This window comes from Copadichromis virginalis, linkage group LG11 (assembly GCF_057382275.1).
Source record: "Copadichromis virginalis isolate Kocher_CV1m ecotype Utaka linkage group LG11, C_Virginalis_male_GT1.1, whole genome shotgun sequence".
Taxonomy (NCBI): domain Eukaryota; kingdom Metazoa; phylum Chordata; class Actinopteri; order Cichliformes; family Cichlidae; genus Copadichromis; species Copadichromis virginalis.
The window spans coordinates 19,223,146-19,242,011 of NC_140628.1; the positions used below are offsets into that span (position 1 = coordinate 19,223,146).

The following is an 18,866-nucleotide window of genomic DNA, read 5'->3' on the forward strand; positions in this document are numbered from 1 at the left end:
TTGCCATGTCCAGCTAAAAGCTTGGTGCCAAGATAACAGCAGCACCATCCACCTCTAAAATGGGATTTTGTCGGCATGTGTGATAATCAGCACTTTCTCGCCCCTGTTTCGTTTTAATGCATGTTTCAGTAACTTGATGGACAGTTCAGAATCTCAGCGTGCCTGAATAAGAGTTTGTCATTGCATGATGGATTCATAAGTGATTTTGATGGATCATTTGCCCACTGTCCAATACCAGGTGCACTCATGGCAAAGTGCAACCTCCTCCCCTTCTCTACATCTGAACATATACCTGTATATATATGCGCTCACCTCTGCAGGGTGTTGATCTGTTTGAGCCTCCCATGTCACCGCTTGTTTAGTACCACAAGGCAGAAAATCAAAACTGCAAAGAAACACTGTTTTGTATTGTGAAACAGGCCTATAATCTTTTTAACCTGACCCTGCCATGATGTATATATATATGTATATATATATATATATATATATGTATATATATATGTATATATATATATGTAAAAAAAAAAAAACACCCAGCACGCCCCTGCGGGCGGTTTATCCTTCAAGCTCGGGTCCTCTACCAGAGGCCTGGGAGCTTGAGGGTCCTGCGCAGTATCTTAGCTGTTCCCAGGACTGCGCTCTTCTGGACAGAGATCTCCGATGTTATTCCCGGGATCTGCTGGAGCCACTCGCCTAGCTTGGGAGTCACCGCCCCTAGTGCTCCGATTACCACGGGGACCACCGTTACCTTCACCCTCCACATCCTCTCGAGCTCTTCTCTGAGCCCTTGGTATTTCTCCAGCTTCTCGTGTTCCTTCTTCCTGATGTTGCTGTCATTGGGAACCGCTACATCGATCACTACGGCCGTCTTCTTCTGTTTGTCTACCACCACTATGTCCGGTTGGTTAGCCACCACCATTTTGTCCGTCTGTATCTGGAAGTCCCACAGGATCTTAGCTCGGTCATTCTCCACCACCCTTGGGGGCATCTCCCATTTTGACCTCGGGACTTCTAGGTTATACTCGGCACAGATGTTCCTGTACACTATGCCGGCCACTTGGTTATGGCGTTCCATGTATGCCTTGCCTGCTAGCATCTTGCACCCTGCTGTTATGTGCTGGATTGTCTCTGGGGCATCTTTACACAGCCTGCACCTGGGGTCTTGCCTGGTGTGATAGACCCCAGCCTCTATGGATCTTGTACTCAGAGCTTGTTCTTGTGCTGCCATGATTAGTGCCTCTGTGCTGTCTTTCAGTCCAGCTTTGTCCAGCCACTGGTAGGATTTCTGGATATCAGCCACCTCCTCTATCTGCCGGTGGTACATACCGTGCAGGGGCCTGTCCTTCCATGATGGTTCCTCGTCTCCCTCCTCTTTCTTGGGTTTCTGCTGCCTGAGGTATTCACTGAGCACTCGGTCAGTTGGGGCCATCTTCCCAATGTATTCTTGGATGTTCCTTGTCTCATCCTGGACTGTGGTGCTGACACTCACCAGTCCCCGGCCCCCTTCCTTCCGCTTAGCGTACAGCCTCAGGGTGCTGGACTTGGGGTGAAACCCTCCATGCATGGTCAGGAGCTTTCTTGTCTTGATGTCAGTGGCTTCTGTCTCCTCCTTTGGCCAGCCTATTACCCCAGCAGGGTACCTGATCACGGGCAGGGCGTATGTGTTGATGGCCCGGATCTTGTTCTTACCATTCAGCTGACTCCTCAGGACTTGCCTGACCCTCTGCAGGTACTTGGTGGTTGCAGCCTTTCTAGCGGCCTCTTCATGGTTCCCATTTGCCTGCGGGATCCCCAGGTACTTGTAACTGTCCTCTATGTCTGCAATGTTGCCTTCTGGTAGTTCAATCCCCTCAGTTCTGACTACCCTCCCTCTCTTTGTTACCATCCGACTACACTTCTCCAGTCCGAACGACATTCCAATGTCATTGCTGTATAGCCTGGTAGTGTGGATCAGTGAATCGATGTCTCGTTCACTCTTGGCATACAGCTTGATGTCATCCATGTACAGGAGGTGGCTGACAACTGCTCCGTTCCGTAGTCGGTATCCGTAGCCAGTCTTGTTAATGATCTCACTGAGGGGGTTCAGGCCTATGCAGAACAGCAGTGGGGACAGAGCATCTCCTTGGTAGATCCCGCACTTGATGGTAACTTGTGCTATGGGCTTGGAGTTGGCCTCTAGTGTTGTACGCCACATCCCCATTGAGTTCCTGATGAAGGCTCTTAGGGTCCCATTGATCTTGTACAATTCTAGGCATTCCAGTATCCAGCTGTGGGGCATTGAGTCATAGGCCTTCTTGTAATCAATCCAGGCAGTGCACAGGTTGGTCAGTCTGGTCTTGCAGTCTCGGCTGATTGTTCTGTCTACCAGTAGCTGGTGTTTTGCACCTCTGGTATTCTTGCCAATTCCTTTCTGTGTCCCGCTCATGTATTGACCCATGTGCCTGTTCATCTTAGCCGATATGATGCCTGACAGGAGCTTCCATGTAGTACTGAGGCAGGTTATTGGTCGGTAGTTGGAGGGGACCGGTCCCTTCTTGGGGTCCTTGGGGATCAGGACCGTCCGGCCTTCAGTTAGCCATTCCGGGTGTCTCTCGTTAACTAGCAGCTGGTTCATTTGTGCTGCCAGACGCTCGTGGAGTGCAGTCAGCTTCTTCAGCCAGTAGGCGTGAACCATGTCGGGCCCTGGTGCTGTCCAACTCTTCATACTGGAGACCCTTTCTTGGATATCTGCCACTGTGATGGTTACTGGACCCTGTTCAGGGAGGTCGCTGTGGTCTGCCCTCAGATCCACTAGCCACTGAGCATTGCCGTTATGGGTTGCATCCTTCTCCCATATGCTCTTCCAGTATTGCTCCGTCTCCAGCCTTGGTGGTGCTGTTCTCTTATTGTTCCCTTGCCACTGAGAGTACACCTTTGCTGGTTCTGTGGAGAACAGCTGGTTTATTCTCCTGCCTTCTATCTCTCTGGTGTACCTCCTCAAGCGGCTGGCCAAGGCTGTGAGTCTTTGCTTGGCAGTTTCCAAGGCCTCAGGTATGGACAGCTTGCTGTATTTCTTAGGCACCTTATTTGTCGCACCTTTCTGCAACTCTGTTAGTTGGCTAACCTCCCTCCGTGCTACTTTGATCTTGCCCTCTAGCCTCCTTCTCCATGGAGGGTACTGCCCCTTGTGGCTGTTCAACTTGTAGCCAAGCATCTCACTGATCACTGCTGCCGTATTGTAGATCAGCTTGTTAGTGTTGGTAATCGTGGTTGTAGGTATATATATATATATGTATATATATATATGTATATATATATATGTATATATATATATATATATATACGTGTATATATATATACGTATATATATGTACAAGCGACTGTTTTTACACGTTGTCGTTAGCAACAATGATGGTAAACCCAGCATGTGGCTCTGCTGTCCGCTTGTTTATTTTCCACATAAACCTTTCACAATAAAGCTCAAGATCCTTATGAGATTTTTCAAAATAAACCAGACCAGTCAAAACAAATCGACGACCTTATTTCTAAACGAGGAGCTACCTCTGTAGCATGGATGTGGTTTGGTTATGAAAAGTCTGACACGGACCAGAAAACTGTACTGTGCAGTTTACAGATGAGAAGCAAAGAAAGAGCCATCAGATGCTAAAAATAAAGACTCAAATGTTGGAACAGGCTTTTCCCCGCAGCACGCCGTGTAATAAATACTTACAAATAAAAGGCGCCCGTTACAACTTATGTCTAAAAATGTATAGTTTCATGCATCTGTCAAAACGCTCGACTTCAGCCCAGCTGGAAACACTTCACGCAAGTTGAGTTGCCCAAGATTCACAGAATTTACAGAAAATGTAAAGTTTTGTGACATATATCGTTGTCTGGATGATAAATGTCTTATATCGGGATATGAGATATTGGTCATATTGCACAGCCTTAGCTGTAGCATTAGCCAATGCCACACACTGTAGTATTTATAGCTGTCTTATTAGATGACCATTTTGAAATACATAAAACTAAACAAATACATGAGTGATAGTACAAAACACAAATGCAATAAAGCCACACAGTTCATCTTTAATGCTGGTTATTAACATTAAACAACATTAAACAAGTCTTGATGACTGCCCTGACGGTGCAGTGTGTTACAAGCCAGTGTAAACTAGTGTTTCCATGCTTCCTCCGTCACAAACTTTGTAATGAAAGTCTACACCTTTGTTAATCGGTCCTGTGTAGCACCTGTGTAGTGTGGTTGTATCGCAGAGCTCTGTCCCCCCTTACTGATTAGGAGGTTGTCTAAAAATAACATCTGGGGAGAGCAGTATATAGCCAGCAGGCAGGGAAAACAAGGGAGCAAGGGGAAATTGGCTGCTTGTGTATTCTACAGACCATGAGGGAATGTTAGTCAGAGAATTGTTGACTCTCCTATTCCCTGCCTGCTTCAGTTTGTCATGGCTGTGTACTAAAATGAAGGGGACCATATATTTAGCTGCTGTGATTCATGCTCAGCAGATTGCGCGGGTGCAGAACGCCGTTTGTTTTTAGAGTCAAATACAGTAGCATTTGCATTTAGCTCGTCTCCAGAATCATTCAGATTGCCTTGCCAATGCATGGCCGCATTCAGGTTTGTTAAGCACACAAGATTCTCAGCGATGTACTTCACAGGGAAACCTTTCATTCTTTCCTTTTTTCTCCCTTGGTTATAACTCAATCACCAAGATGACACATTCATGACCATTATAAAAACATATCTGTGTGTTTCACTACCTCTTACAAGGATGTCCTTGTAAGAGATATTAAGTGCTCAGCTGTGTATGTGTTGTGGACTAAAACCTTTGTAGGCTTTTAATATTATTTTAACTTCAAAAGATGTAGGTTAAAATGTTCATCTGTTTTCTTAATCTCTTATCCAATTACGCTGTAATCATATTTATCTCAAATACTTAAAGGGAGGTACACTACAATAACAACAACTAAGGTTTTTACAAGAAATAATGACAGTATAATCACTTCTTTAAATGTAAGCAATACATATGTAATTTTAAGTAGTGTGCAATTTACTGGTAATTTTACAGAAAACTAACAATATTTTCCCTGTATTATTGTAAACATGCTGCACTTTTCAGGGAGCAGGCTGTATTATGGAGTGGATTAATCCTACCTTTTTACATCTTTATTTAATATTCATCACGTTGATGTGCATGATGGATTACTTAATAATCCTTATGCTTTACCAAAAAATAAAACATGTAAATCCTTCTCCCTTACCAACTTGCAAGAAAAAAGTAAATACCATGAAAATTTGCAGGCCTGTGATCTTACAATGATTGAGCCAAGCTGAGCTAAATTATTTTTCCTTTATCAATCACTGTTTAAACACAATTTTAAAAAGCAGTGTGCAGAAAAGAGTGTCTCCCTCCCTGCAAAATACCTAGAAGTTAGGCAAGGTTAAGCCACCTCCTACACCCACACCCTGAAAAGTACAGTGTGCTTACGACGTAAGATAGGGAAACGTTGTTTGTTTTTGGGTATACTGCAGTAAAATTTGTGTCTCATTTCCCTGTAAAATACGAGTTACTTACAATTTCATTGTTTCTTCTTTTCTGTAAAATACAATGCAGTAGTTAAAATTACTTACATATTACTTTAATTATTTACAGATGCATATTACTTTAATTATTTACAGATGCCTAAATTAATTAATAATATGGTTATTTCTTTATTTCCTGTAAAAGCCTGACTTGGTACACTTTTATTGCAGTGTACCATTTCATTAGTGAATTGTAATGACTTTATTAGTTGATGTTTCTTCTTAGTGATACTTGCTTTGCTGCGCCTTGCAGTGTTGTGTAGCCACGAGGCAGCGTCCACGATGTGGTCGCCTTTTTGTTTTTCTTTGGCTGAGTTGCTCAGAAAGGCATGAGCTCTTGTGACCGTTTCCATTAGTGAGAGACGGCCTTTGTTTTTCCCGACACACGGCAGCTCCTTTCAGTGTCTGAGCCGGTCTCACAGCCTCTCTCACACAGCTGACCCAGTGTTATTATAATTCAGCCAATTAATGAGCCAAGTAAAATGTTCCTTATGGGGAAACGACAGCAGTAAAGAAAGCTGACATTGTGGTAACGGTTGTTTTACTTGGTTGAACCACAAATTGGATAAAAGGTGACCTCGGTTTACATCTCCTTGAATGTTTTGTCAAACCGTGTCCGTGTTTGATCTATAATTGCGCCAATCATTTCTTCACACCGTTCCATTATGGCCTCATGCACCCAGTGCTCCTGCTTGTGCACATTATCCCACTATCCCAGTACATGTTGGGAAGTGCTTTACAGTTTTTGGTATTGACAGCAGAAACTTTATTTATTTATTTATTTATTTATTTATTTATTTTTATTGAAGAGCAACATTCCAACACATCTCGAGATTCTGTTGGATCACACGGCATAAACTATGCTGTGATTTGTAGACTTGAGGAGATTCCTTGTATTGAAGCAGCGCGTATACTGAAACAGCAGATGCTGCCGGTTTCCTGCGGAGTGGAATGAAACCAGAGCCTTTCTTATTGAAGATGCCCTGGCGCTGTGCTCTGCTGCGTGTCTGGAGAGTGAATAAAATGCCCATTTCTTGTGCCATGATCCAGGGTGAAGTTTAATTTTAGAGCAATCACCGACTCCCCATGTGCGAACACCCCTGCAGCTGCTAATGTAGAGCTGCTTTTTTCTTTCACTGCGTGTCTGTTTTGGTCCTCATTGCTAGTTCATGTTCTCCCACTCCTGGCATTTTCCAAAATTTGGAAGTCTGAGGCATCGTCACTGCTTTCTTATGTTGTTAGCCCACTCAGCTTGGACCAGCTAACAAAGCACATCAACACCTCTGCTGTCTACTTACTGAGTCGCATATTGGGTTTCAGTCTGCCATGCTGCCATGACCAGCAATTAAACAGCGACACAGTGGATTATTCATTCATAACAGGGAGAGGATGAACTCACAGTTATGACAGGTCGCCTCTAAAAAGCACCACAAACTCCATCATCCACAATCAGCAGCTCCAGATTGTGTTTTCCTACTGAAAGCAATCATCCGTCAAAGGTTTTCATTTAGATGGAGGGTAATTGATTTGGCGCACGTTCGCAGTTTGGCAGGTCAGTATGTTTTTGATCAAAACAACTTGCTTTCCAAGAATTTCAAAGTGCTACACAGGTTGTCATGTGTTGTAATTTTGCAGGACAGAGTTGATTAAATCAAACCTCATAGTGTTTCAGAGAGAGTGGCTTTTATATTGAATGAATTGGTTTCATTGCAGATATCTTGGATGGACCTGTCTGAAAATTCCACTAGTAATGTAAGTGTGATGTGTGAGCCAGCAGAGACATAGTCTGCCACAGTGATTCCCAGCTTGAAGTCCTTTTAACTGATGAACTTATAATGAGGGGTGACATGATGGTCACTAGGGTAGGAATTGATAAAATGCTAAATTGTTCTATGCTTTTTGGGTGGTTTCCTTAGGAAAGACTATATAGGCTTCAGGCCTTTAAATTCATTTATTGAATTTCATAAGAGCTGCTCGTGGTCTTTAGTGGTTCCATAACAGACCATTGGACCCAAACACAACATGAATGAATTGATTTGGGAGACCTTGTCACAAGAAACATAAGTTACAGCAGCACGATGATCCATTCATTAGCAAGCTAATAATGAAAATACTGTTGAGCCACCAGTGCTACCCTTCGCCCTCCTAGTATGGTATTAATAACCCTGGAGAACCAATGGGGTCAGATCCTACCCCATTGGTTTACTAGGGAAACCATGGGGTCAAATTTGACCCCATGGGTTCTCCAGGGTTAATTTGAAGGTTCTAGGTGACCTAATTTGACCTCTGACCTTGACTTTGAGATCAAGGTCACTGACAACTAATCCAAGATTTTTAGTGTCATATTATGAATTATGAATCCTAGATGGCTTCTTTTTTGAGTTATCACATTCACAACCATGTCCACACTGTCCGCCCACACAGCAGGGTGATAAGAGTACCCCATCAGTCTTTCACGGCTGAGGGGTAATAATAATAGTGGTGTATAAGAAAAAATGTAAATTTACAGCAGGTAATTCCACAGATATTGGTCTAAAAATCAATTTCTAGAAGAAAATGAAAACCAGTATTTTATTTTCCTGCTTCGACAATAAAATACTCATGATGGTGCCGCAAAATTAATGTAACATCACCAGCAATCAGTGCACTTAGTGATAATAAAAAAAGTTTGCAGAGCTTGTTTTAGAAGAGTACTATTCTCTTCTTTATTATGCAAAGAATTCAGTGATAGTTCTCTGTACGCCTTGTATAGATTGCAGACAGGAACTGCTTATAGCTTATAGTTTCAATAGTAGACCTGCTATGATGTGCGGTTTGGAGACGGTTGTATGGAAAGACGGAGGGTGGGATGGACAGGATTAGAAGTGAGTATATATGGGGGATGACTTGGGTTAGGCAACATTAGCTGCCTGTCTGACATCTCTGATTATGACTGTATTGTATATTTTTTCAGAAACGTAAGCCACATCATCGTTGCTGTACACCTGAAGCAGCTCTGTTTCCCCCCCTCCCCTCTCACTCACTGCCAGGCACTCCTAAGCCCCAGAAATAGCAACACTGGTGTATGACTCATGTTTTGAGCTATCTCAGATGCCTGATGATAAGGGAACGAATAACGCCGCTGATTAGCCATGTGCAGCATCTACAAAACAAAGACTTACGAGAGAGGTGTCTGAGGGTATCGGGTCAACATATGTGCATCATAAATATTTTATATAAATCCAATAGCCTCCTCCAATCATCTCTTCTTTGGTCCCACACCCTACCCCTGAATAAATAAATGCTTGTATAGTATTCTTGAAGCTCAGTGGCCGACTTGCTCAAGTCAAAGAGCAACGTTGGCCTCTTTTCAACATCATCTTCATTCCCAAGAGCATCCTTCTTTCATCTCCATCCCATCTTTTGTCTTTCATCTACTGATTTTCAGTATTCCATCCACCCTTCTTGCCTTTATCCTTCTGTCTTATCCCATCCCCACCCCGACCCTTCTCCAACTGTATAACTCCACCTTCTCCTGTCCCCATTAACCCTTTGTCCCTTTATCTTCTGCACCACCCTAGCCTACCCATCTTTTCCCATATCATGCATTTTTCATGTTCTCTGACTAAAACCTCAGTAGCCGCAATTGCCCTCCTGTTATCCTCTGCCATCCACCTTAAATTTGCTCTGCCTTCTACTTCCTTTACATACCTGCCAGGTCCTTCCAGGAAGAGTAGAGACGTTGTAAATGTCATTTTTAACCCCCACCCCCCAAACACTACACTTCTTCCTCTTTAGCTGTCACTGTTCTATGGAACATCCTTCCATTACCCAACCAACATGTAGCATCGAGCCCTTCCTTCCCCTCCATCAACACTCCAGTTCAGCCCCCCTTTTCCTTTTTTTCCCCTTCTGTCTCCAGCTTAGCACGCCCCGCTTCCCATCTGAATCCACCTCCTTCTCCTCTTCTTGGGCTCGCAATCAGATCGTCGGTGCCCTGATGGAGGTCAGTCTGGTCTCCGTCTGCTGTGAGAGGCAACGGGGGGAGTTGGCCAAGATTTTCAGCCCCTGTCATTGCGCTGCACGGCGGGCCAGGAGGAGAAGGGAGCGAGAGAGGGAGGGGAGGCAGATGAAGGAGAGGACAGTGCGATAGAGAGAGAGAGAGGAAAAGCAGGAGGGTAGCAGCAGAGCGAGAACAGGAGAGATAGAGAGAGCGAAAGTGGTCCGGGCGCTCACAGCTCACATTGCTGGCTGGCTGGCTCGCTCACTGTTGACGAATGAGCTGTCTACCCACGGGGCTGGGAAACGGCAGCTTGTGACAAGCTGGGGAGAGAGGAACATGAATGTAATGCGCACCTTGCCTCGTTTGCTTTCAGATACTGGCCAGAAGAAGACTCCAGAAAAGAAGGATGGCAGGCGCATGTCGTTCCAGAGACCCAAAGGGACCATCGAATATTCTGTGAGTAACACACAAGCAACTCTCCGCTCCTCCTGTATTAATGCTGTTGTGTGTTTTTGATGCCTTTCTGCTCTGCTCCTTTGTTGCTGCTGCTGCTGCTTCAGTGTGTGTCTCCTGCTGGTGGATTATGTAGCTCTGACTATCTCCAACAATATTCAAGCTGTAGTGGTTGTGCTTGTGTATGGTGAAGGCACATGCTTCGTAGCTCATTAGTGAGGGCGATAAGCATTTTGTGTATTTTGACAGCCTAGCACGTGTATCTCATCCTCAAACTGTTTACATAAAGAGGGCAGTGTGTGTGTGTGTGTGTGTGTGTGTGTGTGTGTGTGTGTGTGTGTGTGTGTGTGTGTGTGTGTGTGTGTGTGTAGTATACATAGTATGTGTAAACAGACGAGTGGGGTTACTGATAGAAATCTTATGGAAACAATATATTCTCTGTTAAAGATACAGCCTCAGCTCCATTTTGCACGTAGATGTATAGAAAGCAGAGCTCTGTTCTTTCCTCCAGCTGAACTAGAGCAGGACAGGCAGGCAGGAGCGCTGGCAGGATGTGCATTTGTTTTTCCACTTGTTCTGTCCGCCGCGAATCGGCGAGCATTCCACCACAGCGCTCGCTGTGCTCACGAATGACCTTCCGACTGCCTTGTCATTTCTATTGATTTAGCTGTTGTGTAGGAGAAAGGAGGGGGGTTGGTGAAGTAATACGGGGAGAGGGAGAGAGGACTCTGGTTCCCTGGCATGAACTGAAAATGGAACTGTGTGTGCTTTGCCTTGTTGTGTTCTTCAAATGACCCTCAAATCCAGCTGCAGTCAGACTGCCTTTCCTCGCCTTTCTCTCTGTGGAAGTGGGATTGCTGTGGATCTGTCTGTCTCTCTGCTGAGGACTGAGGAGGAGATGAAGAGAGGAAGGAAAGGGAAGAGGGAGCTAGGGAGCTTACTGTCATTCCTCTACCCTAACTCCACTGTTATTGTTCCCATCAGTGCTGTTGGCTCCAGTGTGATTTCCCAGCACCAACACCGCCTCCACCTCTACCGGCTGGCCTAACCTGTCAGTCATCTGAGACCTGCTGATTGACAAGGGCCTTGTTTACCTCACCGGGGCTCGAACAGGCTTAACGGTTACGACAGGATATTTGTCAGAGCTAGGGCACTGTGTCATGGCCCCTTCATATAAACAGAGGGGCAACAAAGAGTCAGCAAGATGGACAGAAATGCTGACATTCAAGAAAAATAGGGAGATATTTGAAGGATTTGTATCTTAATCAAATGCTGCCCACCCACTAAATTATTGCTAAAGTGATGGATGCAGTGAGCAGTCTTCCTCTATCACTGGGTCCTGTAGTTTCATAGCGAGCGTTAACCTACAGCGTTCTCGGGGATATAACCAAATCTTGCCGACACTGTGAGAGACACATGACCGCCAGTCCCAGTGATTGAGAAGCGGCTTTATCTTAAACCTATCTCCCACTCTGAGGATGGCAGGAACGGCGATGTTTCCGTATTTCGCTGTCCATCAGATAAGTTTATAATCTATTGCACAGCACCGACAGGAAAAAGGAGTTTCCGTTTGTGCCACTTTATCAATACAGTCGCCCTCCCTCTTCCTCCGTCCTTCTTCTCCTTCTTCCTTCCTTTACATCTCACACAGGCTTCTTTCTGCCCCCCTCTTTTTTTCTTTTTTTTTAGTTTTGAGAAATCACCTGTGCAGCTCCCATCTGCCTAGACACTGATAACACCAGTTCATTCAGCCAAGTCCAGCTATTGGCTGACCTGCATCCAATTAAAAAAGTGTTTGAAGTCTCTGGAAACAACAGAGATGGATGAGGAGACAGAAAGATACAGACAGAGCGAGACAAAGACTAGCACACAAGTGAGTCGCTATCGACAGGGTGGGGACTGTCTTTCCACAGACTGCCCGTGAGGACGGTCACTCAAAGTCAAATGAAACGAAGAACAGAAAAAGTGCTGGCCACAAGTGTTTTTCTCCAGACACACTAGCTTTATCACACCATGGAGATGGATGCTCCAGTTGGATTGCTATTTTGGATCTTGCCTGAGTTCCTCATAGACCCATTAGGTGTCCTGACTATCTCCTGGCCCCTTTTATTGCATACGCGGGTTTTACATTTGCTCCCTTAACCATCATTTCTGTTTGATATGATAGCTTTGTAAAGTAAACTCTCGTTTATTCTGGGACCTAGAGGCGTATGTAAAAAACAAAAAGCATTCAGACAGGGCCAAGTCCTAGTGCATATTTAGGTGCATGATGAGGTAAAAGTGCACTGAGTATGTTAAGTAACAATCACTCAGTACTCTGGGACACTTTGCACAATGCTTAGCCTCAGTTTATGCCTCTCGTGTTTTACTTTATATTGAATCATACTGTTCTCGCAGTATGTTTGAAACTGAATATAATAATGTTTATATTAATATATTGAAAGTAAAATGAAACTAAAATTAAAAACAGGTTGTGGTTTATGACCACAGTCATTTTCATGCACCACATCAGATTGTTTGATGTCTACATGGTTACAAGTTGGGGTCCATGGTTACAAGTTGTTAGAAGTGGTCCACCCCTTTGGACCACTTCTAACAACTACCGTCCTCACCATTATATACTTCCTTTGGTAAAGTTGATTTGTTTATGTGCTGTTTAATTATTGTACAATAATGGGGGGTTTTTCTAAGAAATTGTTGGATTTTTGAGATCCTGTCACCAATCTGTACAGCAAACATTAACCAACTGATAGCAGTCTTCCTTTACCACCACAACCAGCTGGAATATGGGTCCTGATACACACCTGTATGCTTTTTCCACATCTGACACCTAATGGTGTTACAGTTTGGATATGGATGCTGTCAGGGGAGGATATCGCTATAGAAAAAATTACCTTTTCTTCAACAGAATCAAAAGGGGATATACATTGTTTATTTATTTCTGACTCGTGATCAGTTTACTATATGCAAAAACGTAAACAGTAGTTGGACTTTGTGTTTAGAAGCAGCATTTTAAGCTGCTTAGCTCCATTTATACCTGATTTGGATTTTGGACATAAGCATCAAGAGGAAGTGAACAGATTCTGACAGCTTTAACAATCAGCTAACTAGGCAGTGGTGCAAAAAAAAAAATCTGCATACAAATTCATATCTGTTAAAACTGGTTGCTTAACTTGAACGTTGGTAAGGACGTAAGAAGCATAAGCTGGGCTCCACCTACAGTAACTATTGTCATCTCCAGTAGATGGAACCAGGAAGCAGGAAACTGGTCTGCAAACTAAGGCAATATACTGTATAAAACTCCCCTCCAGTCGTCTTCCTTAGACCTCTTCCAATATATCAGGATATAACGGATTAATTTAGTCAAATCGTAACCAGTGTCCCAAACAGGAAGGCTTGCATGTACAACAGGAATTGGAATCATTTTTTCATGTTGAGTCATGTTTAGGTCATTTTTTTGGCCTGAACATCCCTCTCCCTTTTTCAGTCTATTGAAGTGCTCTCAGCTGAACTGGCATAGCAGAGCTTTCATTATATTTTGTACAGTGACACTAGAGAGTGGTGAGGGGAAGGACTGTCTGGATACCAGATTTGTGGGGAAAAAAGAAAGTTGTCAGAATTGGTTATCTAGTTATTCTGGCAACAACACGAGCAGTCAGATAGATTTGAAACTGTTTTGGATCTAGATGATTAAAGAAAACAAACAATAAAACAAACTGAGATCTATTCAGGTATTAACCGCAGATTTACTTTTACAACATGATTTGCTGAGTAGTGCATTGAATCTTTAGGGCCTTGTGAATGGCATAGTCAGTTGGTGATTTGATGAGTCTGTTATTCAATTAATTTGGTCCCAATAGATGGATTGCAATTAGTTTATTTACAGTATGTCAGAATGGGCAGAGAGTGAAGCCAAATTTTTGTGCATGGTGCCTGGAAAAGCAATATCAGTAATTTTAGTGTTGTCAAAATGATTGCTGAGCACGCTGACAACAATTGTGGTTTCCTGTGAAATGTCTCAACTGTTGGATGGTCATTACACACCTAATCTTCCCTCAGGATGAGTTATAATATCACTGGCATTCTGTCATGTAGACCAGACTCGTGGTCTTAACTCTGGGAATGTTTTTAATTTGGCAGAAGAGAGCAAGCTCTTGGATGTAAAGTGTCGTTTAAACACAGGAAGCCATAAATGACTTTCCCTAGTAAAATGCTGTCTAAAAATACCTACAGAAAATCTTGTGTTTTACATACTTTGTAAGTCCTATATTCTGTTTAGAATAATCATAGTGTGATGCAGGCATAGCATGACTCAGATGTGAGGAAGGTGTAGGCTTGTAATGATGGAGACCATGGTCACTCCGTATCAGCAGTCTGCAGGTTTAATGGTCTCTGCTGGGCTCAGAGGAAGCACTGTGGGCATTGGAGAACTTCAGGGACATTAGATGAGTCATACACAGAGTCTCAGGTGTGTGTTTGTGCCATGCATGCCCACACAGAGACTTGCACACACACACATTAGTGGTAATCTTAACTTCCCAACCTCCTGACAATTAGTCACTTTGATTTCATTATTCACTGCTGGGTGAGAGAGGGGGAGCCCACTGTTTGAGCTCTTTCAACAACTTCCTGTCTGAGAGCAGCAGTCAATAGATGATGGAGAAATGATGAAACTGAAGGGGCGTGTGGATGGAGGAGGGGATAGTGGGGAATAGATGTGGAGTAGATGGGGACCCATGGATAAGTAGTTGGATGGATAAAAGGGGGAGATTGATTAATGGCCTAGATCAAAGCATTGTTATTGAATGTGCTCACCCTACATGTTGGACTCTGATTTTTGATTAAAGTGAAATTGGACTCATTTCCAGCTCTGTATTTTCTTATTGCAACTCTTGACTTAGAGTGAGGGTGGCCTTCAAGAACTTGAAGTCCACCCTGTGTCACTGCTGTGTTTTCTGCTGTACTGAAAGCTGAAATGTAACCATAAGTTAAAAAAAAATGTGGCACACACAAAACCAACTTCTGTCTGTTACATGTTTAAGTCTATGTGACCTTCATAAGTATTCGTATTTGTTTCTGGCCCACAGACATTCAAAACCTGTAATTTCACATTGATGAGTTAAACATTTTTTTTTATATTTTTGGATTTTTTTGTGTAATTAAAACACAGATATAAGATACCTCTAGGTTAGTCAAAGTTTTTAGGTTGTTTTGTCCATAAAGAGCTCTCACAGCTTTACTGTCCCTACCACAGAGGAATTACTGATGGGCCCATTTGACCTCCTTTTAGACAATCCTGACTCAAGCACTCCCTCCACTTTGGTTGTTCTGTGTCATGGTGAGCGTCTCTCTGCTTGGCTGCCTCATGTGTGTCATATGTGTTGGTGAGTCAGTGAAAAGACCATCAAAGCCTGAAGCAGCGGGAAGAATCAACGAGACGGCAAACCTACTGTGGGTCACCCCAAAACGAACAGAATAATGTCACTTTCTCACATGTGACTTACTGCGGCTCTTTATTAAGGCCTGCAAACAATCAGCACACAGTACACATACCATTAGGGTAGTAAGGACAAAGTCACCATGGCAACTGTCATGCAAAGCTGAGCTTCATTCTTCATTATAAAATGAGGAGCAGTAGCTCCTCCGATGTTGCATTGTAGGTGATTCAACCGTACGCTGGAGTTTTATTTTCAGTTTGATGGCGTCGCGGTCGATTCTTTTTTACCCTTGTTCTGCCACTTTAATTTCTTCTGTTCATTCAAAATTTAAAGAGCACAAACACACGTCCTGCATACTTGTGTGCATCAACCAGCACCTGTGAATGTCTATAATTAAACAGCTTATGCTTATAGTGCTGTGATTACATCTTATTTCCCTTGTTGACCTTTAGCAGTAGCACTTGTAGATTTGTTCTCATGTGCCGTACTTAACATTACATGCCAGCAGACTCCTTAACGGAGCCATTTGTCTTAGTCCAGCCGAGTAACTGCGCTTGTTGAATCTGTTCGTTCTGTCCCGTTCGACGAGGTGACCATTCACTGATGTCACTTTCAAGATGGCTTTTGTGGCCTTCCTCTACCCTTCTCCTCAAGGAGAGACTGCCAGTAGGAAAGCTTAATTATTCATCTGCAGTTTGAGATGAATAATGGGTAGTATTGATCCAGAGGATAAGAAGATGGGATCCACCTGTCTTAAGTGGCCATGAACCTGATGGCAATTGCTCTCTCTTTCTCTTTTCCTCCCTCTCTCATCCTGCTGTCAATGTGTCAGTAACAGGTCTTTATCAGTGGGTCACATTTGACTGTCCTCTGTCGTATTCCACTTAATTGAGTTACAGATGGCTTCTCTTACAGTACGATCGATGGCTGAAGTCTCTGAGGCGTGGAGCTGTATGCATTTCATTTTACTGATGTATGTTTATTTGTTTATTTATTTGTTTATTTATAAGGAACCCCATTAGCTTCCACAACAGTGGTTGCTAGTCTTCCTGGGGCCCAAACCATCAAATACCACCAAATAAAATGTTACACAATGAGTTGGATGCAAAAATGTCCACATAATATGGCTCTTACATCCACAATAAGGTTTTACAATTCTGAAAATGTAAACATGTAAATATTAAAAATGATAAGAAAAACACTCAAACAAAATACACAATTTCCATTACAAGTGACATTACCCTCTACAATTTTTACAAATAAAGCATAAGGCAACTTATTCCACTGAAAAGATGCTCTAAATATAACAGAGTTTTTCAAAAAGTTACTTTTAACTCGAGGAGTTACTAAATTGTGGTTAGTTGAGAATCGTGTAGCATGATTATGTATTTCATCTGGATACTGCAACTGAGCATAAAAAAAGTGTGGTGTGTTTACCAGTATTGCTTTCTTTAAAAATACAAGTAAGCCATAGTATAATTTAGCTTGTACAGAAAGCCAAGAAAGTTTATCGTGCATTTTATCAATACTTGTATAATATGAACACCTTAACACTAATCTGGCCGCCCTATTTTGGACTAACTGAAGTCTGTTCAGATCTGTCTTATTAGCTGCTGACCAAATGATTGAGCAGTACTCTAGATGAGATAATACTAGTGCATTAATGACATCTTTCATAATTGAAGAAGTGATATAAAAAGAGCATTTCCTAGCTATAGCTATGCCCTGTCCCATTTTCTTAATAACAGAGTTTATGTGCTGAGACCATGAAAGGTGGTGGTTTATGGTAACACCAAGTAATTTAATCTGGGTGACTTGTTCTAATACCGATCCAGCTATGGAAAGATTTAGTTGTGGGCTGTTGACGAAGCGTACTCTACTTCCTATTAACATGGATTTGGATTTAGACACGTTTAAAATCATGTTGTTTTTACTTATCCAATCAAACACGTTCAGCAAATCTAGTTGTAATACGCTTGTCAATTCAGAGTGGCTACTGGCTGAATAAAACATGGTGGAGTCATCAGCATACATTACAAGATGAGATTTATCCAGGACATACAGCAAATCATTTGTAAAGACTGAATAGAGAAGTCGACTGAGGCAGCTGCCTTGGGGTAGACCACAGTTCATTTCACAGCCCTCTGAGAAATAACCATTATAATAAACCTTTTGCCTTCTTCCAGACAAATAACTTTCCATCCAGCACAAAGCAGCTGGTGAAAATCCATAACATTTTAGCTTATCTATCAAAAGATCATGATTTATCAAATCAAATGCAGCACTAAAATCCAAAAATACCACCCCGGCCAGATTCCCATTATCTAGATATTTATACCAGTTATCTGTCATGTGAATAAGAGCTGAACTGGTGGAATAACCAGGTTTGTAGGCATGTTGAAACTGAGTGAGTAACTGATTTTCTGTTAGGTAATGTTGAATTTGTTCATAGACAATCCTCTCCATAATTCTACTTAGAACGGGGAGTAGACTAATAGGTCTGCTATTGACACCATTAAAAACGTCATTCTTGTTTTTAGGAATGGGAATTATTTTCGATTCTTTCCACTGCAATGGAAATAAGCTGCATGCCAAAGATCTATTAAATATGTGACATATAGGAAGGGACACAAACTTGGCTGCAACTTTGAGCCTGAGGATGTATCGTCAGGAAGTGATATCAATAAGCGCTCTACTATCTCCACATTCACTGCCTCAAACTTAAATTGGCATTGCTTATTATTCATGATAACATCCTGTATAAGACACTGTGATAAGGTGGGATCGCCTCTGCTCATATTAGATTTTAAATTTGTTATTTTGTTGCTGTAATAATTCACAAAATAATTGGCTATGTCCTTGGCTTTACTTATAAACGTACCACCCGTGTAGATATGAGACACCACCGGAGCAAGATCTCTACCCATCATATTATTTAAAACTTTCCACACCTTTTTGCTGTCCTTGTTGGCCTCCTTGAGCTTAAGTTGATAATATTCTTTCTTCTTGCGCCTATTCAATTTAGTTACTTGATTTCTTAACTCGCGATATCTTGCCCACTCTTGTGGACTGACAGACTTATGTGCTTTTGCTATATCCCTTTCTGACATTGCAGCCTTAAGTTCATTATCTAACCAAGATGCGTAGTTCTTTTTAACAGTAAATCTTTTTAAGGGGGCATGTTTGTCAGCCAGGTAGCAAAAGTTTTCAATAAACATAGATAATGCCATATCAGGGTCACTCTCGAGGCAGATGTCAGTCCAGTGAATTTCTTTTACGTCATTAATATACTTATTTGCATTGAAATTTTTGTATGATCTATGAAAAATCATCTTTTGTGCGGTTTTCTGTGGTTTCATTTTCTTGGTCAAACCTACAAGATTATGGTCACTGTATGATGCTAACTGTGCTG

At 42.5% G+C, this 18,866-nt stretch overlaps 1 protein-coding gene across 3 annotated transcripts in view; it reads left to right on the top strand.

The window, feature by feature from the left end:
• oxr1a (oxidation resistance 1a) overlaps nucleotides 1-18,866 on the top strand; it is a 183,954-nt gene that overhangs the window by 125,797 nt on the left and 39,291 nt on the right. For all 3 annotated transcript variants that reach the window (XM_085473459.1, XM_085473461.1, XM_085473460.1), the window contains one exon: nucleotides 9,937-10,019. In XM_085473459.1, the coding sequence (XP_085329585.1) occupies nucleotides 9,937-10,019 (83 nt within the window). The remainder of the gene's footprint in view (nucleotides 1-9,936; nucleotides 10,020-18,866) is intronic.